Source organism: Eulemur rufifrons, chromosome 8, assembly GCF_041146395.1.
Source record: "Eulemur rufifrons isolate Redbay chromosome 8, OSU_ERuf_1, whole genome shotgun sequence".
Taxonomy (NCBI): Eukaryota; Metazoa; Chordata; class Mammalia; order Primates; family Lemuridae; genus Eulemur; species Eulemur rufifrons.
Window position 1 is genome coordinate 99720040 of NC_090990.1, and position 19323 is coordinate 99739362.

A 19323-nucleotide genomic window follows, 5' to 3' on the forward strand; every position below is an offset into this window, starting at 1 on the left:
AAGAGCTCAAGCTCTCTCAACTGAAGTTACAAGGCAGTTTGAGTGAAGGGAGAGATGAGAGCTCAGGCATATTTGGCTTTGGCCATCACCAGTCCTCAGGCAAGGCAAGCTCACTTTTCTCTTTTATGGGCAGACTCTCCAATGGGCTGCCTTCTCCAGGGCCCTCCTCCACTAGGCAGAAGCAGGAGCCTGTGCACTGGCCTTATTCATACTCCATTCCTCTCGGGCAAGTTAGTTTTCCATCTTTACCCGCACCTTTTACCACTATGGAGGTAGCTTCTACCCAAGGCACTCATGAACTTCTCAACACTTGAGCCTTCTCTCTTCCGCCTTTCTGAAAGCCTTCTGACGATGACCTTCTCCCAGGGTGCTGTCCTGGGTTGAGGGCCCTGGCCCTTCTCTTTCAGTTCCTTCTTATCCTGTGATTGAATCCTACTTGTGAATCTGTGTCCCTGTCTATGTCTGCGTCTACCTGTGATCCTCTGTGTTCTCTCTATGTCCTGGATGAGTGTCTTCTCTGTCCCAGAAGACAGTGTTCCAAAGCTGGCCCAGGATTCCCGATTTCCTTTCTCTGCTTAGGAGAGGTATTCCCCATAGGTTGGGGGCAGAAGAATGGGCTCATAAATCTTTCTCTCTTTCTCTTTCAGGTTGCAAAAAGCCTGTGTCTGCCTCAGGGAAGGAGATGGATTGGGCACAGATGGCATGCCACCGATGTCTAGTGTACCTGGGTGATTTGTGTAAGAATCTGAACTTTCGGTTTTCTCTTTTAGGCTGCAGGACAGGCCAAGCTGCTTCAGTTGTTGGCACCACCCTTTACGTGATTAGAGAGCAGGAGGAATAGCTTGGCCCCTGGTAACTTTTTCCCTCCAGTCTGCCTGTGATCCTTTCTTTTCATTGCCCTTCTGCCAGTCAGAGAGGATCAGTGAATACAAAAAGAGGGAAATGTCTTTGAGTTTTAAGAAAGTGAGGATGATATCTCTGTTTCACTAATGGGTTAGGAAGATTTTAATTTGATATCACTCCCCTTCTTTGAGGGTTTCTTTTGTCGTATGGACTCCTAGATGAATAGGAACTTCAGCAGGATGGGAATTGAAGTTAGACCTCAGGAAGGATTTATCTGCCTGACAAATGTTTCTAAGAATGGAAAAGTACTCTCTTGCCTTATGGCTCCTGGGTCTATAGTCCTGACAAACAGTGGTTCCTCATTAGACTGCTAGTGTGTGGCTGCTGGGTGCATCATCTTTTATTGACTTGAGAATCCTATCCCTGCCCCCAGCCCACTCCTGGACCTCTCATGGGCAGTGTTTGCAGAGAGTCAGCTGTTTCCTGTTAGATGGACCAAAGCGTCATTAGTAATGTCTTCTTTCCATAACTGAGCAGTTGCATTCCAGAACCAAATATCAGAAGTCTCTGCAAGCAATTACATACGCTGCAGCTCCCCTTTATTAGGAGGAAGTAATCAAGAGAGCCTGTTTACAAACACTAAATATTCTTTACATTTTGAACCTACCAGCAAGGAAGAGTTGAACAATTTGCCCATAGTCATGCAGATTTAGGACTGTGCCAGAGACCCCAGCAACCTGCCTCCTAGCTCAGGTACCTTCTTCCAGGCTCTTGTTACAGCTCCTCAGAGTGGACTCCCAGATGAAGGGGTGAGGGTTTTCTGAAGCTTGAAATCATGACATTTTCCTTCCCTCTCTTCTGCAGCGCGTTATCAGAATGAATTAGCTGGTGTAGACACTGAGCTGCTAGCTGAGAGATTTTACTACCAAGCCCTGTCAGTAGCTCCCCAGATTGGTAAGTGGACCCACTTTGGGGCCTCCCAAACCAGCAGGATTTTCCAAGAGGAAGACAGTGTTGTTTTTTAGATGGCAGACAGGTGATGGCAGACAGGTCATGTTCACTTCCCCCAGCTCCTCCTCACCCTCAGCTCTTATTCTTCACCTTGGTTACACATTTTCCCCCTTGTAACACACTCAGAAGATGGTGGAAGGGAAAGAGAAATGGGAAAGTTTTGAACTAAGAAGGAGAGAGGCAGAGGAGAAGGAAGAGAGAAAATAGCATCCTTCTCTCTGAAGTCTCTGTAGAAAGAGGTGCACAGACAGCTGCCTCACAGGACGTGCAGTGAGTGAGAGAAGGGATAAGACTCCTTTACCGGGAGGGGGGCGGTTTGCATGTTGAAGGAGCATCCAGAGGTGAGAAACTGAGCTGGGCTAGAGGAGAGGGCTCCATGGAGTTCTGTCAACCTTGGAAGAGCCACAATGGAAGCTGAAGGGGTGGCACCCCATCAGTGCAGGTAACCCCTGGCAGACCAAGCAGACACAAGCTGATGGGAAGTAAGAAGCAGTCAGTAATCCTCTAAAGGAACAAGACTAAGCTGCTTGTCACCTGAGACACCAGTGTCACCTGCAGACCCAGCCGTTCTCCCCACGAGTTCTCTGATGCTTAGCATTGGTTGGGCCTGGCATCTTTGAATGAGTTGTGGCCTCAGACTGCATGGATTCTCTTTCTCTGCAGGAATGCCCTTCAACCAGCTGGGCACCCTGGCTGGCAGCAAGTACTATAATGTGGAAGCCATGTATTGCTACCTGCGCTGGTGAGTATTTGCCAGCTCTTTCCCTAGCCCTGCTTTCGTGTCCGTATCATTCCTACTTTGTCTTCAGTCTTTGCTTCCTCCCTTCCCCAGCTCCTGGCTGAGATACATAGGGGAATGCTGCGATTGAGGGGGCCCTCCACTCGGGGACCTTGACACAGTCCTGCTGCTTTTCACATAGCCACTTGGAATTGTAGGCACTGTGGCCGCTAAAATAGCTATTCAGTATCATGTGCAATATACAGGATTGCTGTCTTCCTGAAGAAGGAAATAAATTTGATATAGTTGGTAAAAATGTTACCAAAGTGGCCTCTGACAAGAACCTCAGAATTCTAGAGCTCCATTGTCTTAATGTGCTGTCAAGCACATGGAGGGACCAGTTAGCAGGCTAGGTCACTGCTTGCCTGGGTCTCGCCTTCAGCTTTTAGAATAAAAAATAAAGTTTTCAGAGCACCCAAAATCCATTAGGCTTAGGGTACTTAGTCACTATAACCAAGTGCACATGAGGCTGATAGGTAAACCAGAGTACTATTAAGTAATAGTGATTCAGGCCAGGCACAGTGGCTCACTCCTGTAACCCCAGCACTTTGGGAGGCCAAGGTAGGAGGATCGTTTGAGGCCAGGAATTCAAAACCAGCCCAGGCAACATAGTGAGACTCCATCCCTAGAAAAAATACAAAAATTAGCCAGGTGTGGTGACATGCATCTGTAGTCCCAGCTATGCAGAAGGATCCCCCTGAGCCCAGGTGTTTGAGGCTGCAGTGAGCTATGATTGCATCACTGCACTCCAGCCTGGGTGCAGAGCAATACCCTGTCTCAAAAATAAGTAAGTAAATGAAACAATTTGTGGCTATCTTCAATTTACCACAAACATATATTTCTTTTTTTTTTTTTGAGACAAGGTATCACTCTGTCACCCTGGCTAGAGTGCAGTGCAGTGGCATCATCATAGCTCACGGCAACCTCAAATTCTGGGCTCAACTTCCAAGTCTGGGCTCCTGCCTTGCTGAGTAGCTGGAACTACAGACACACACCACCACGCCTGGCCTATTTTTTATACCTCGCTTTTTAAATTAAAAACTTGTCTTTAAAAAACAGGGCACAAAAAGACAGTGTCAGATAGTGTTAAGGTCACTGGTTTTGTAGTAAGGCGGAGTTAGGTTGCAGATTCAGCTCTTCCATGTGTCAGCTGTGTGACCTTGGTCAATGTGTTTGCTCTCCAAGTGTGGACAATATTAGTTATAGTGCCTGACACAGTGGGTGCTCAGTACATGTTTGTGTTTGGGTGTTGGGAGGATTAACTGAAATAGTGCGTGTAAATATCCTTGCACATGGTAAATACTTGTTAAGTGTTATTTATTGGCCGGGCACGGTGGCTCACGTGTGTAATCCTAGCACTCTGGGAGGCCGAGGTGGGAGGATCGCTGGAGCTCAGGAGTTCGAGACCAGCCTGAGCAGGAGCAAGACCCTGTCTCTACTAAAAATAGAAAGAAATTAGCTGGACAACTGAAAATATATAGAAAAAATTAGCTGGGCATGGTGACACATGCCTGTAGTCCCAGCTACTCGGGAGGCTGAGGCAGTAGGATCGCTTAAGCCCAGGAGTTTGAGGTTGCTGTGAGCTAGGCTGATACCACAGCACCCTAGCCCGGGCAACAGAGTGAGACTCTATCTTGAAAACAAAAAAAAAAGCTATCTATTATAAAATGCTCTATGCTTAAAAAAAGATGGATAATATATTTTGAGGATAGGAACTAAGTTAAGTTTGTAACATAGAGCAGGATTGTCTCCTTTCTAGATACAGAGGAGTACTCAGATTAATCTGGAAGTTTTGTGTGTGTGTGTGTGTGTTTTATCAGGAAAGATAGCTCAGGAGTCTTTTACCCTGAGTGTGCTTGTGGAAGGTGAGGCAGGGGGTGGCCTATATCTACTAATAATGTTCCTTAAAGCCTCAGCAGAGTGACATTTCCCATCTCTACCTCTTCCCCTGCCAAGACTCAATAGCTCACCTCTGTATCTCCTTCAGCATCCAGTCAGAAGTGTCCTTTGAGGGGGCCTATGGGAACCTCAAGCGGCTGTATGACAAGGCAGCCAAAATGTACCACCAGCTAAAGAAGTGTGAGACTCGGAAACTCTCTCCCAGCAAAAAGCGGTGAGTGGGGCCTGTGGGAGGAAGGGGGGTCTTTCTGCACTTGGTGCAGTAAGACCATAGGGACTTGGGAGGCGTTCAGCGTTTACTTTGGGCTCCTTTCATTTCAGATGTAAAGACATTAAGAGGTTGCTGGTGAACTTCATGTATCTGCAAAGCCTCCTGCAGCCCAAAAGCAGGTGAGTAGAAGCCTAGAGGAACTGTCTTATGAGCCCCAGCCATAATGGCTCCTTTACTACCTTGAAGGGAGTAGACTGTTGAGTTCTGCCCTCATTTGGAAATTCTCTAGATAGTTGGTCCTTCCTTGGCATCCCTCGCGGTTTCACTCAAGGGTTCTCTGCCCATCCTCTCCCAGCACCTCTCCCTCTGGCACAAAATGGGTGCTTAAGAGATGCTGAAGAGGGAGGGACTGAATGGGAAGCCCACCCACACCCCTTCCTGTGTTTTGACTACTGTGGGATCAGTCCAGCACTGCCCTTCCCCGCTGCTCTCTCTGAGGTCTCCCTGCAGGATCCCATAGTCCTTTCTCTGAATCTTGTATTCTCCACTCTTCTCCCCCAGCCCCCACCACTGACCTCCCCTGTTACTCCTGCCCTTCCATAGCTCCGTGGACTCAGAGCTCACTGCACTTTGCCAGTCAGTCCTAGAGGATTTCAACCTCTGTCTCTTCTACCTGCCCTCCTCACCCAACCTCAGCCTGGCCAGTGAGGATGAGGAGGAGTATGAGAGTGGATATGCTTTCCTCCCGGACCTTCTCATCTTTCAGATGGTCATCATCTGCCTTATGGGTGTGCACAGCTTGAAGAGAGCAGGTAACCTTCCCCATGTCCCTCTTCTCTCTGCTGGCTTCTGGGATCCTTACTACCCTTCTCTGCAGTTCCCTATTCATAAACTTGCTTCCACAAGCAGTCCCTTCGCTGCCTGTGTCACTGCCTGGCTATGGGAGCGTAGGCCAAGGAGCCCTACCGTAAAGGAGCTCCTGTGAATGAGCACAGGCCATGGCACATTCCGTTCCCCACTCCCTCCCCTCTTCCTACAGACTTGCTCACCTTTGGCCAGGACCCAGGCAGCGAGCAGGGTCAGGATGTTTAGCCATCATCCAGACAGAATTCAGACCTTGCTGTTGGGAGCACTTAGGCAGTTCTGGAAACTTTTCTGGCCAAGGTGTATGTAGAGCAAGATTGGAAAGGAAGCAGGTAGGAGCAGGCTGGGTGTGAAGGTGCTTGTGGTACGGGAAGGAGCCTCAAAGCCAGAAAGGATCAGACAGGACAAGAGGATATGCTTACGTGAGGGAGCACAAGGTGAGCTGGTACACTGTAGATTACAGGAGGGATAAAAGAGCAGAGACCTAGGAAATTTACTGATAATTTTTACTTAAGAAGAAGCTGTGAGGGGTAGTTGGATCCTTGGAAGAGTTGAGAACGGGTGAGCTGGGGTTGGAGTTGATGGTGCTTGCTCTTCATCAGGGCCCCGGGCCCCTAACGCCTGGCTTTCCTGGCTTCAGGATCCAAGCAGTACAGTGCAGCCATTGCCTTTACCCTGGCCCTCTTTTCTCACCTCGTCAATCATGTCAACATACGACTGCAGGCTGAGCTGGAAGAGGGCGAGAACCCCGTCCCTGCGTTCCAGAGCGATGGCACAGGTGGGAGAATGGCGGAGGTCGTGGCTGGGAAGGCATGGGGCATGGGAACAAGGAAGGGAACACAGACTTGGGGCAGAAATGGTGTTGGAGAGCACGGTCCCGCCTTGAGGCTCCACCTGCTTGTTCCCTAGGCCCCACCTGACTTTCCTCTTTCCACAGATGAACCAGAGTCCAAGGAACCTCTGGAGAAAGAGGAGGAACCAGATCCTGAGCCACCTCCCTCAGCACCCCAAGCGAGTGAGGGCCGAAAGAGCCGTAAGTTCTCCCGCCTCTCCTGCCTTCGCCGCCGCCGCCACCCACCCAAAGCTGGTGATGACAGTGATTTGAGTGAAGGCTTTGAATCAGACTCAAGCCATGATTCAGCCCGGGCCAGTGAGGGCTCGGACAGTGGCTCCGATAAGAGTCTTGAAGGTGGGGGAACAGCCTTTGATGCCGAGACAGACTCGGAAATGAACAGCCAGGAGTCCCGATCAGATCTGGAAGATATGGAGGAGGAGGAGGGGACACGGTCCCCAGCCCTGGAGCCCCCTCGGGCCAGATCAGAGGCTCCTGATTCCCTCAATGGCCCCCTGGGCTCCAGTGAGGCTAGCATTGCCAGCAATCTTCAAGCCATGTCCACCCAGATGTTCCAGACCAAGCGCTGCTTCCGGCTGGCCCCCACCTTCAGCAACCTGCTCCTCCAGCCCACCACCGAACCTCACACCGTGGCCAGCCGCAGGCCCTGTGTCAATGGGGATGTGGACAAGCCCTCAGAGCCAGGTATTTGGGCCTCTTCTTCATATTGCTCTGGTCCACACCTTCATGCTATAGGCACTCACCTGAGAGAGATTGCTTCCTCTCTATGTGAGTGGCCTCTCATCTCTACCCTTGCTGCCGTGCCTTTGGCACCCTGCTGTCGTGTAGCCCAGAGTTTTTTCCCCAACTATCCCTCTCCTGCTTACATCCTCATTCCTAGCTCCCAACCCATTTCTGGGTTTTATTACTTTCCCACTCCACCCTGTCCTGTGGGTTTGGAGCTTTCCTCCCTACACAACAATTGCAGCTGCAGTTTCCTCCCCTGGTGCCATCCTAGGTCCCTCCAGGGCTCCTAGAAGCTAGAAAAACCGGCACCTGCCCAGGCAGGTGAATTAGAGTGAGACTTTTCTCCTCAGCATCTTGCCTGCAAAGGAAGTACCCATTCAGTAGCAGCAACCATTCGTTAAGCCTACTCTATGCCAGGCGCTAGGCTGGATTGTTCTATAGTATTATTTAACTTTCATGGCAACCTTGTGGTAGAAGAGTTTTTTTTTTTTTTTTTTTTCCCGGACAGAGTCTCACTCTGTTGCCCGGGCTAGAGTGCCATGGCGTCAGCCTAGCTCACAGCAACCTCAAACTCCTGGGCTTAAGTGATCCTACTGCCTCAGCCTCCCGAGTAGCTGGGACTACAGGCATGCGCCACCATGCCCGGCTAATTTTTTCTATATATTTTTAGTTGTACAGTTAATTTTTTTCTATTTTTTTTACTAGAGATGGGGTCTCGCTCTTGCTCAGGCTGGTCTCGAACTCCTGAGCTCAAACCATCTGCCCACCTTGGCCTCCCAGAGTGCTAGGATTACAGGCATGAGGCACTGCACCCAGCCAAAGAGTTATTGTTAAATATTACTTTAAATGCTGTCTTTTACCTACAAACTTTTTTTTTTTTTTTTTTTTTTGGTGAGACAGGTCTTGCTCTGTTGCCCAGGTTGGAGTGCAGTGGTGTGATCACAGCTCACTGCAACTTCCAACTCCCAGGCTCAAGTGGTCCTCCTGCCTCAGCCTCCTAAGTAGCTGGGACTACAGGCATGAGCCACCACTCCTGGCTAATTCTTTTATTTTTTTGTAGAGACAGAGTCTCATTGTATTGTCCAGAGTGGTCTCTAGCTCCTGGGCTCAAGTGATCCCTCCACCTCGGCCTCCCAGAGTGCCGGGATTGCAGGTGTGAGCCACGCACCCAGCCCCTCCAAACTTTTGTGTGTGGTGCTTCCTGTTTGGAACATACTTCTCCCTTGACTAAAACCTGTCACTTGGCTAATTCTTACTTGCCCCCAGATTTTAGCTCAAAAGTTGACTTGGTCTAGGACTCCTTCAAAGCCAGGTTAGATTTGCTTCCTGTGGGCTCCTGTGGGTGTCTGCAGCCTCCAGCCCTTTTCCACTTTAGTGAGGTTTATTGACTCGTCTGTCTCCCCAGCTAGACTGTGAGCTTCTTGAGAGCAGGACAGAATATGTTTTGTCTGTTGCTGTATCCCCAGTACCTAATACAGTACCTGGCACATGGGTGGGACTTAAGAAATATTGAATGAATGAAAGAAATGAGGAAGCTGATGCTCGGGGAGTTGAAGTGACCTGCCCAGTGTTCTGACTTACAAAGTAGAAGAGCTAGGAACTCTGTCCCCCTGGGTTTTCTCCCTCTCTGTACAGCTCCCCTCTGTCTGCCCTGCCTTCCAGCACAGAGTAGGCACTTGATAAATGTCAGTTGAATGAATAGCTATAGGCCAACCTCATTTAGCTTGAGTCTGAAAGAATCACACTGAAGAGGCACTAGGCTCTTGGTTTAAAAGCAGTTAGTGGGCCTGGAAAAGTTGGGCAAGGGTCTGTAAGTGAATTCCCCGCCTCTTTCATATCAGAATTCCTCTGAAGAGTCCAGGCGAGGTAGGGGCATGCTCCTCCCACAGAACGGAGGCCTGTTGGTTGTTTATCCCAGTTCTCTCTGCTCACCCACCCCCAGCATCTGAGGAGGGCTCTGAGTCGGAAGGCAGTGAGTCCAGTGGCCGCTCCTGTCGGAATGAGCGCAGCCTCCAGGAGAAGCTGCAGGTCCTGATGGCCGAAGGCTTGCTTCCCGCTGTGAAAGTCTTCCTGGACTGGCTGCGGACCAACCCCGACCTCATCATTGTGTGTGCACAGGTGTGTTAGCCCTCCACTGCCCCATCAGGTCCCACGGTGGTAGAGGAGGGGATGAGCCAGGGTGGGGCCCGGGAATCCCCTCAGATGGTCTGATCAATACAAGAGTTGTTGCCAAGCACCTGTCTGTGCTGAGCCCTTATGCTTTTTACAGGAAACGGTTAGGCGTGACCTTTGTCCTCGGAGAGCCTGTGGCCAGGGAACAGTGAGAGAGCTGTTTATTCTGCTTTGTGTCCCCAACGACAGGCATAATACCTGCCATTATGAGTAATGCCAATGAAAGTATGAGTTCAAGGGCTAAATTTGATAGATAAATACCGAAGAATCCAGAGAAGAGAGAGAGCATTGAGTAGAGGATAATGACAGAAGAGATGGAAACGTGTGACAAGGACTGTGAAGGTGTGCTAGGCAGGGGAACGGCATAAGGAGAGTCATACGGCAGGACTGTGGGGTCAGGCCGGCTGCTGTGCTGGCTGGGTGATGCCATGGCAGCTTTCTCGTCCTTCTCGGGCCTAGAGTCTCAGTCTTCAGCCTCTGGTTTCTAAGGCATTTATTCAGAGTGGTGTTTTCTTCTAGTAGCAGACCTGCCCTGCTGCGGAAGACCCTCTTCCATGAGGGTTGCCCCCTTCCCCAGAGAGTTTGGTCAGGGCTAGGCACACCCCTGGGTGTGTGTGTCTGATGACAGCTGGTTACTCAGTCATTAGTCATTGAGGGAGGTGTGGGAAAATGGAGATGCTGGGTCACATCCCCAGAGGTGCCCCAGTATGGGCACGTGGAGGGCTGAAGGGAAAGGTTTCTGCTAGACTTGGAAGAGCCACCTCTTCCCGCACTCTAGCTTTGCCCACTGCCCACATCCAGAAAGTCTTTCTTGTGGTCTCACTGCCTTCTCCTTTCATGAAGCATTCAGCTGGTGAAGAAATTCAGCAAGGCTCCGTGGTCCCCTTGTTCATTCCTCATAGGACCAGCCTTCCATTTTCTAAGTCTTCATGAGTTCTGTGACCTCTTTGGTTAATTTTGTTTGGTCAAATCCCTCCAGGCCTCTGAACATAGCCCCAGATCTCCCAGTGTGGTGCTTTTCTTGCTCACAGTGTTCTCCAGCACTGCTCCTGCCTGAAGGCCTCCTCTTCCCTCTTTCTCCAGAGCTCTCAAAGTTTGTGGAACCGCCTGTCCGTGTTGCTGAATCTGTTGCCAACTGCTGGCGAACTCCAGGAGTCTGGTGAGTGGGTCCCTGGCACCACTCTCCCATCCCCTCTTCCTTTTTGACCCCTCTAAGCCCATCCCCCTCCTGGTAACCTGGCCCTTGGGGTAAGGAGGTTAATGAGATTCACTGCCCAGCTTCCCGAGCACACAGCAGTCATTGTGTGGTCTGGGCCTCTCCGGTTTCCCACCCCAACACTGCCCCACTGTGGGCAGGTAGCCTGGCCTGCAAGGGAGTGTGCTCCCTGGGGAAGGTAGCGGGGTGGCCAAGCGCAGAGTGAGAGGAACCTGGGAGCCGGGCCCAGCCACTGCTGTCACACTGATCCCTGTGGTCACTGAGAATTGACTTTGACCTCCAGAGCTCATCCGTCTGGCTCATCCCCTCCTACCACCCTCCAGCTAGAAAACTCTACCTGCTCCTGCCTCTTGAGACTCACGAAGGGCTATTCAGTCCCCCAGAGCCCTCGATTTCATTTCCATCCTTCTGTCAGGGAGCCCTCCTGTTAGGAGCTATCTATCCTTGTTCTTCCACCTCCCTGCCCTATCCTAGATTGTGCCTCACTGGCTCTTTTATATCCGTCTCTCTTTCCTTCCCTCCTTCCATGTCTCCCCTACTCCTATCCTAGGGGTGTGTCCTGTCTACTCGGCCTGATAATTTCCACAGGGAAGGGCTGTGTCCCTCTGACTGGGACCTCCCACAGGGTAGATGATCGGATGTGTCTTTTTTCCACCCAGGCCTGGCCTTGTGTCCTGAGGTCCAGGATCTTCTTGAAGGTTGTGAACTGCCTGACCTCCCTTCTAGCCTGCTGCTCCCAGAGGACATGGCGCTTCGTAACCTGCCCCCGCTCCGTGCTGCTCACAGACGCTTTAACTTTGATACGGATCGGCCCCTGGTCAGCGCATTAGAGGAGGTGAGGTGTCATTTCTCATGCCACGAGCTCTGTTCGTTAGTCATACACAGAAGCAAAGCAGGGGCTCTGGGCTAGGCAGGGAGTGGCAAGACACCCCCTTCACCCAGACAGAAGAGTGTCCCTAGAGCGACAGGCTGTGCACCCTTCTTTATTCAGTGCCATTTTAGCTAGCTTCCCTTGCCTTGGCAGGGTGTCCTTCCAAAGGTCTGTTGTTGGTAGTTTCTGCTTTTGTAGAGCAACCCTCCCTTCCCTCGCCTTCTGTAGAGGACAGAACAAGTTTATTATTGGGGCTTTGAAACCTTTACCAGTCTCTTTTCTTTCTTTCTTTCTTTTTTTTTTTTTCCAGGCGAGCTTCATGGGTCCCGAGAGAGGGGCCCGAGAAGTCGCCTACCAGTCTCTTTTCTAACTCTGGGCCCGCCTTCTCTGAGCTGAACATCAATCAGAGAAAGTTAGGACTGGAATGGAACGCACTGCCCACTTAGTCCAGCAGCTTTCACCCTTGAATCTGTGTCACTGCATGGGCCGTGTGGGGGCAGCAGAGGGCAGCCAAGCAGACAGGCCACCCAGTCCCGTCCCCTGACACACACACCCGCCCTGGCTGTTCCCTGTCCAATCAGAGCAGCTTGGCTGGAGTCTGTTTTTTTCCCCAAGTTTTAAATATTTTATTATTCATACAGTATGAAGTTGTATCATGCAGAAGAAAACTAAACATTCAACATAAACCACCCTATCCCCTACCCACCCCCACACACAAACTAAAAAAAGAAGAAAAGAAAAAAAACCTTCATTCCCCAGTAAGGAAATAATGTTTGCACTATTCTTCTGTAATGCTAGCCAAGATATGCATAAGCAAGAGAAATAGAAAGCATTTGCTAAAATATTTGTAACAAATACTTATGTACAAAAATTCACAGAAGACTAGTTCCCCCTTGAAGCAGAGCACATGGCAGTTGACACTGGAACAGATCAAACCGCTGACTGGGATTATGAGCCACGTACCGATCCAGAGGAAGAAAGTTATATGTAGTGGAGATTTTCAGTTTGAAAATTAACATTTCCAAAGTTTGGCAACATTATCTTTTAAAATTATGCAGTCTGGGCGCAGTGGCTCACGCCTGTAATCCTAGCACTCTGGGAGGCCGAGGCAGGTGGATTGTTTGAGCTCAGGAGTTCGAGACCAGCCTGAGCAAGAGCGAGACCCCGTCTCTACTAAAAATAGAAAGAAATTATATGTGGACAACTAAAAATATATATATATATATAGCCGGGCATGCCTGTAGTCCCAGCTACTTGGGAGGCTGAGGCAGGAGGATTGCTTGGTCCCAGGAGTTTGAGGTTGCTGTGAGCTAGGCTGACGCCATGGCACTCTAGCCAGGGCAACAGGGTGAGACTCTGTCTCGAAAAAAAGAAAAAAAAATTGTGTAAACAAGAGGTACATTTTAAATTAATCTATATGCAAAACTCCATGTCATACAAGGACACCGAGCACCGGGATTTTTCTGTCACAGAGCCCATGACGTGCAGCACTCAGCTGAAGGAACAGGGGTGGCAGGCAGGTGTGCTCATTTAAGATTCATTCACCTTGATTCAACCTGCCCGTTTCCACTCGTGATTATAAAACCAGTTTTTATAGAAAAACTATGTAGGGAAAGACTACTGTCATACAAAGCTAACCAAAATGTTTTTCTTGCAGCCAGTAGTACCTTTGCAGACAAGGGAAGGGAGAACATGAAGTGGTAGAACATGATATACTACTTTTATATCACGCAAGTTTATTTTTTTTTATTTATTTTTTTTTTTTGAGACAGAGTCTCACTCTGTTGCCCAGGCTAGAGTGAGTGCCGTGGCGTCAGCCTAGCTCACAGCAACCTCAAACTCCTGAGCTCAAGCGATCCTCCTGTCTCAGCCTCCCAAGTAGCTGGGACTACAGGCATGCACCACCATGCCCGGCTAATTTTTTCTATATATATATTTTTAGCTGTCCATATCATTTCTTTCTTTTTTTTTTTTTTTTAGTAGAGATGGGGTCTCGCTCTTGCTCAGGCGGGCACACAAGTTTATTAAGTTATCCATTACCAATTATATGGGCACATCAAGGAAAAACCATCATGCATTCTCTATGCCTTACGGTAAGGAGAGGTACAAATTTGCATAGAATTTTGCTCTTCTGTGGCATATAATTAGCAAGACTTCTCCCACTTAAATCACAAATATATGTGGGTGTTTAGATACATATATGAACATTAAATATCACCAGATTTTTAGATTTGCTACAAGCCTTTTGAAACACAGAAGGGAAATTCATGGTTCAAACATGAGTTTAGTGACAAATTTCCTTCATGTAATGAAACAAATGGATGTCCTAAGCAGTTACATGGTTACTTCAGGTATCCTTCATTGAGTAATGCATACAGTAAGTCATGATTGCGTAAGATAGCTTCTAGCCTTTATGTGTAAAATCACAACTGGTAACTTACATTTACTCAGGGACATTTAACAAATGCAATGGCTCCTAGTTACAAAGTAACAGAATGAAGCAGCCATATTTATATTTTTGGGTTCTAAGTTAAGATTTTTATTTCAGGGGAAGAATGGTTTTACTGACTGCAAAAATCAGTTGGAAATGTTGATGTAGTTCAGTCTCCTTATTTTACATGTGAGGAGTTGAGACCTAGAGGACAGAGGTGGTATTAGAGATCTCATCACTGCCAGCCCAGTGCCCTTTTCCCTTTCTCCTCAGCCTGACTCCTGATCCCCCGTCCTCCTAGGAGCCTCCCTGGCCTGCTTACTCCTTTTCTGGCAGCTAGAAGCTCTGGGCCTCAGTGCTGCTCTTTCCCACCCCACAGACACTTTTCAGGGAGCCCTTGTTGCTGAGGTGGCTGGGCCAGCATGGAGGTGGGTGGGAGGCAGTCCTGGCAGGCAGGGTTGGCCTGGAGGGCCCTGCTCAGCTGGGCTGCCCCTGTCTCCCCACAGGCAGTGGTGCGCATCTGCTGCATCCGCAGCTTTGGTCACTTCATCTCCCGTCTGCAAGGCAGCATCCTGCAGTTCAACCCGGAGGTCGGCATCTTCGTCAGCATCGCCCAGTCCGAGCAGGAGAGCCTGCTGCAGCAGGCCCAGGCGCAGTTCCGCATGGTGAGTCAGGCCCGCCCCTCCTTGTTGGCTCTCTCCCACTGGGCTCACTGAGAAGCCAGGGAGAGAGGTTCGGGCACACTGGTGGTCTTCACCTGAAGAACGTGGTGAGAGGGGTTGGGGAAACCGAGCCTAGGGAGAGGGGAGGGGAGGCTGGGCTTCCAGAAGGAGGCCTGGGTGGGACTGAGGGATGGAGCTGACAGCCGGGGAGTGAGAGGTGCTTTGAACAGAGGCTGTGTGGCTCAGGACCTGCACCCAGGCTGACCTGGGGTTGAGGGCCTTCTCTGTTACCTCTTACTCTGTGAATTGAGCAGGTCACTTAACCTTACTAAGCCAGTTTCCTTAGCTGTGTGGGAAAAAACAGATTCAAATTTATGTGGTTTTTGTGAAGATGGAATGCTGGTGCTTATAAAGTACTTTGCAGTGTCTTAGGGAGCTTGTGCTGCTCAGCACACTTCTCTTCCCCTTCCCTTTGGATAACGACTGAGGACTGGAAGGGAGTGGAGAGCTCTTAGTATCAGGCACCATGCTGAAACCCTCCCGTCCCAGACATGGTCCCATCCCACGGGTGCCAAAGAATAGGAAGTGGCCTGTGTTACCTCTTCCATTCAGTAATTCATTCCACAAATACTACTGAGAGTCTACTTTGTGTCAGACACGTCGATATTCTAGGCACTGGGGTTATAGCAGTGGACGAGACAGTCCTTTCTCTTGTGGGGCTGATACTTTGTGAGCAACAATCTGGTTTCCACAGTGGGGCCTGCACAGCCCTGGGCATGTTGTCCTGGCCGAGCTAAGTGGCACCAGCACACTTGGGGTGTTAGTGTCTGGCACAGGAAGTACGGCCCACAGGCCTCAGCAAGCCGCAGAGTTTCTTCTTCATCCCGAGCCAGTCCTCTCCCCAACCTTCTTTCTTCCCCTCAGCCCCAGGCTGGCAGCTTCCCCACCCTCTGAGCCCCCTTTCCTGCGGACATTCTGCTTAGCTGGGAGGGGACATAGGCTTTGCAAAAACTCCCTTCCTTGCCATCTTAAAAACAAGCACATTTTATTAAAAACAAAGCTTTTGTGTTAAGGCTTTTATTGCTATTCCATAGGGGAAAACACAGGGGCTTACAAAAATAATCATGGGGAAGTTGCACAGTTTCAAAAAATGTCAAGAGTTTTTGCAGGCATTTCCTCCAGCCTAAAGCTCCTGAAGACTCCTGCTGAGGGGGGGGAGTAGCCCTCGCGGGTGGTGCTGGGCTTACAGGCCACCGCCCGCGGGGTCTGCCGTCGCTCTGCTGCAGTCACAGGCTTCCGCCCCACGGGGTTTAGCCCCCAGCAACAGGAGTGTTGTCATGCTGCCACCCCTGTCATTTACTAGAGCTTTCTGTGTGCAAAACCTGGTTTGCGTGTGACATCTCATTTAACCCTTGCAGCAGCCCTATGAGTAGGTGCTGGCGTCCTCATTTTATGGTTGAGAGAATGTAGAAAGATGAACATTCCCAGAGTCATAAAGGCACAGTCAGTGGTAGAGCCAGGCTCTGGAGGTGGACAAACCTGAGTTCTTACCGTGGCTGTTCTATGCTGCTTTAGGGACTTAGCTTCTCCGTAGGCTGGGCAGACACTAGGAGCCGCAGCACACTCTCACGGGGGCTCCAGTGTCTGCCTGGTCTGGGGACCCCTCCTTCCTGATGGGACCTTTGAAGGTAAGTTTTGCGTCTAAGGAACATGTAGGCCCACATGCGTGTGAACCGTTGGGCTGGTGAGATCAGAGCCTCCTGGTCCAGGTGGATCCCACTCACCTGTGTTAGTTGTCTGGGGGTGCTTACCCATGTGCCCCCAGCCTGCTCACTTGAACATGAGGTTTCACGGTTACAGTTTTAGCCTATAAGTGAGACTCACGGGCATGATTGCTACAGTGGGAAAGAGGGCAGTTTGTCCACAGTGCTGTCCTTCCTTGCCAGTCGCCCACAGGGCCCATAAGGAAATGGCTTTCACTTGGGCTCTGGTCTGCTTCCAGTCCTTCCTTCCGCTACCAGGATTTCTCAAAGGGACGCTATTGGTGTTTTGGGCAGGACAATTCTTTGTTACAGGACTCTGCAGGGGGTGAGGGTGGATCTTGCATAACCCTAACGTAATTATGAAAACTAAGAAATTAGGCTCAGTACAATACTATTTATTAACTACTGACTTTATTAATATTTCACTAGGAGGCCGGGCGTGGTGGCTCACTCTTGTAATCCTAGCACTCTGGGAGGCTGAGGCGGGAGGATCACTTGAGCTCAAGAGTTCGAGGCCAGCCTGAGCAAGAGCAAGACCCTGTCCATCTCTACTAAAAGTAGAAAAATTAGCCAGATGTGGTGGCACGTGCTTGTAGTCCCAGCTACTCAGGAGGCTGAGGCAGGAGGATCGCTTGAGCCCAGGAGTTTGAAGTTGCTATGAGCTAGGCTGACGCCACAGCACTCTAGCCTGGGCAACACAGCAAGACTCTGTCTCAAAAAAAAAATTTTTTTTTTTCCACTAGTTTTCTCACTAATATCTGTTTTGTCTTTTATGATCCAATCCAGGATCCCTTATATTTGATTGTTACGTATCCTTCATCTCCTCCAATCTTGGACAGTTCTTGGTTTTTCCTTGTCTTTCATAGCTTTGACACCTTTGAAGAGTACTGGTCAGTTATTTTTAGTTCCCTCAATTTGGGTTTGTCTGGTATCATCTCTTGATTAGAATGAGATTAATGTATTTTAAAGCACCACTTCGGTGATGTCACTTTGTTCATCGAAGAGCCTTCAGTGGCTCCCCGTATCTTAAAGGATAAAGTCGTCATCCTTAACCTCATCTTTTAGACCATATTAAGGAATTTGGACTTCATCTAGAAGACAGGGAAATAGTCAAAGGACTTTTAGGCAGGACTATGATGAACCCCAGAAGGTTTTTGAAAGATTGCCTTCATTGTGGGAGGAGAAAGGGGGCTGAATTAGAGGCAGAGAGCAGTAAGGAGGTTGCTACAATAGTCAAGGAGAGATGTTGGCTTTCACAGTGGACGTGGAGGGAGGCGGAAGGATCCACATGCTGTATGAAAGGCACAATTGACAGGACTGGGAAGCTGATAACTTCTGGGGCTGAGAGAGAGGCAGGTCTCAAAGCCAGCCCTGAGCTTTCTGATTTGGGCAGATGGTGGTTTATTTACCAAGCTAGGGAACACCAGAGGAAGAGAAGCAGATGGGGCTGCTGAGGAGGCAGTGGGATGTGTGGGTCTGGAACTCAGGCTGGTCAGGCCTGGGCTGAATCTGCAGATCTGGAAGATGCTGGCAAGTGGATGGGGATAGAAGGTGAGGGGTGTGTGTGGATGGCATCTCCTGGGAGGGGAGACCAGATTAGGAAGAGCAGAGCAGTGGAGATTGAACCCTGAGGCACAGCCGGGTGGTGTCCTGCATGGTAACGAGGCGTGGCTGTCTGCTCCCTCTCTCCCACAGTGCCGGGAATGGCCGACCTGCAGTGGGCTGGTAGCGGAAGTTGTTCAGAGTGCAACAGAGGAATATTTTTTCTTCTGTCCCTCTCTTCCCCTTATTTAGCAGGAGTGATAGGTGACTTTACATGAGGCCACAGTGGTGTTTCAGACCGAGGAATTCCTCTTGGTCCTTTTGACCAAGGGAAGGAAATACACTCCCAACTCCCCCCAACTTGTTTTTTTCTTTCATAGGCACAGGAGGAAGCTCGTCGGAACAGGCTCATGAGAGACATGGCTCAGCTGCGACTTCAGGTAGGAAATCAGGGCCCACGTGCTCTTTCTGCTCTTGGTCTAGCTCGGGGGTGGGGAACGTGCAGCCTTGGGGCCACGTGTGGCCTTCTGGATCCTTGAGTGTGGCCTTTTGACTGAATCCAAACTTTACAGAACAAATCCTGTTAATAAGCTAGACTCTAGCTTTTGCTTAAACCCCACTGGCAGGTCTTTCCTGCTTTCGCTGCAGTCCTGCTCTGTGCTGCTACACGCCTCGGCTTCTCCCGGATCCCCCTCCCTGTTCGCTCATTCATTTGCCCCCTTCTGCCTTCACTTTTCTTTCCCTTCACTTTTCACTTTCTCTTAACCCTTATTTCTGTCTCCTTTTCCCCCAAGGCCACTGGTAGAAAGGGTCTCTTTGTCCCCCTTAGCAACAGGAGGAGCCTCCTAAGAGCCACCTTGAGCACCGCTCTCCCCCTGCCCAGGCTGCAGGGGCCCCACACAGCTCTGCCCTCTGTGCCTTCTCTCACCAGCTTGAGGTCTCTCAGCTGGAGGGCAGCCTGCAGCAGCCCAAGGCCCAGTCAGCTATGTCTCCCTACCTCGTCCCTGACACCCAGGCCCTCTGCCACCACCTCCCTGTCATCCGCCAGCTGGCCACCAGTGGCCGCTTCATTGTCATCATCCCAAGGACAGGTAAGCATATTGGGGAGGTTGGGGGACAGATCGAGTGCGGCTAAAAGACACTCTGGGCTTGGAATTCAGAGAACCTTATTTGGGGTCCAGTTTATACACAGAAACCTTAGTCAAGATCTATCACCTCTCTGAACCTGTCACTTTATCTGTGAAATGGGCATAACAATCCCCGATATGCCTCACGAGACAGTTGGGAGACAGATGAGGAAATATGTGAGAGCGCTGGTAAGTACATTGCTGGCAGAAGGTCACATTTTCAGAGAACTTTGGGAGCCGTGTTTGGAGCCATGGTCCCTTCTCTTCCTGTAGTGTGTTCTGGGGTGAGCTCAGATACTTCCTACAGAGCCCCATGTCACAGCAGTCTGAACTCATCTGTTTTGTCCTTTCCTG

General features: G+C 50.0%; 1 protein-coding gene across 3 annotated transcripts in view; it reads left to right on the forward strand.

Moving 5' to 3' along the window:
- Positions 1-19323, forward strand: part of SMG5 (SMG5 nonsense mediated mRNA decay factor) — a 28873-nt gene that overhangs the window by 6229 nt on the left and 3321 nt on the right. Inside the window, exons 5-18 of one of the 3 annotated variants that reach the window (XM_069480399.1) lie at positions 648-737; positions 1708-1797; positions 2518-2596; positions 4620-4745; positions 4853-4921; positions 5346-5554; positions 6247-6384; positions 6544-7143; positions 9128-9303; positions 10441-10516; positions 11233-11408; positions 14382-14540; positions 18223-18282; positions 18774-18933. In XM_069480399.1, the coding sequence (XP_069336500.1) occupies positions 648-737; positions 1708-1797; positions 2518-2596; positions 4620-4745; positions 4853-4921; positions 5346-5554; positions 6247-6384; positions 6544-7143; positions 9128-9303; positions 10441-10516; positions 11233-11408; positions 14382-14540; positions 18223-18282; positions 18774-18933 (2208 nt within the window). The remainder of the gene's footprint in view (positions 1-647; positions 738-1707; positions 1798-2517; positions 2597-4619; positions 4746-4852; positions 4922-5345; positions 5555-6246; positions 6385-6543; positions 7144-9127; positions 9304-10440; positions 10517-11232; positions 11409-14381; positions 14541-18222; positions 18283-18773; positions 18934-19323) is intronic. The other 2 variants (XM_069480401.1, XM_069480400.1) reach the window with 2 other exon arrangements.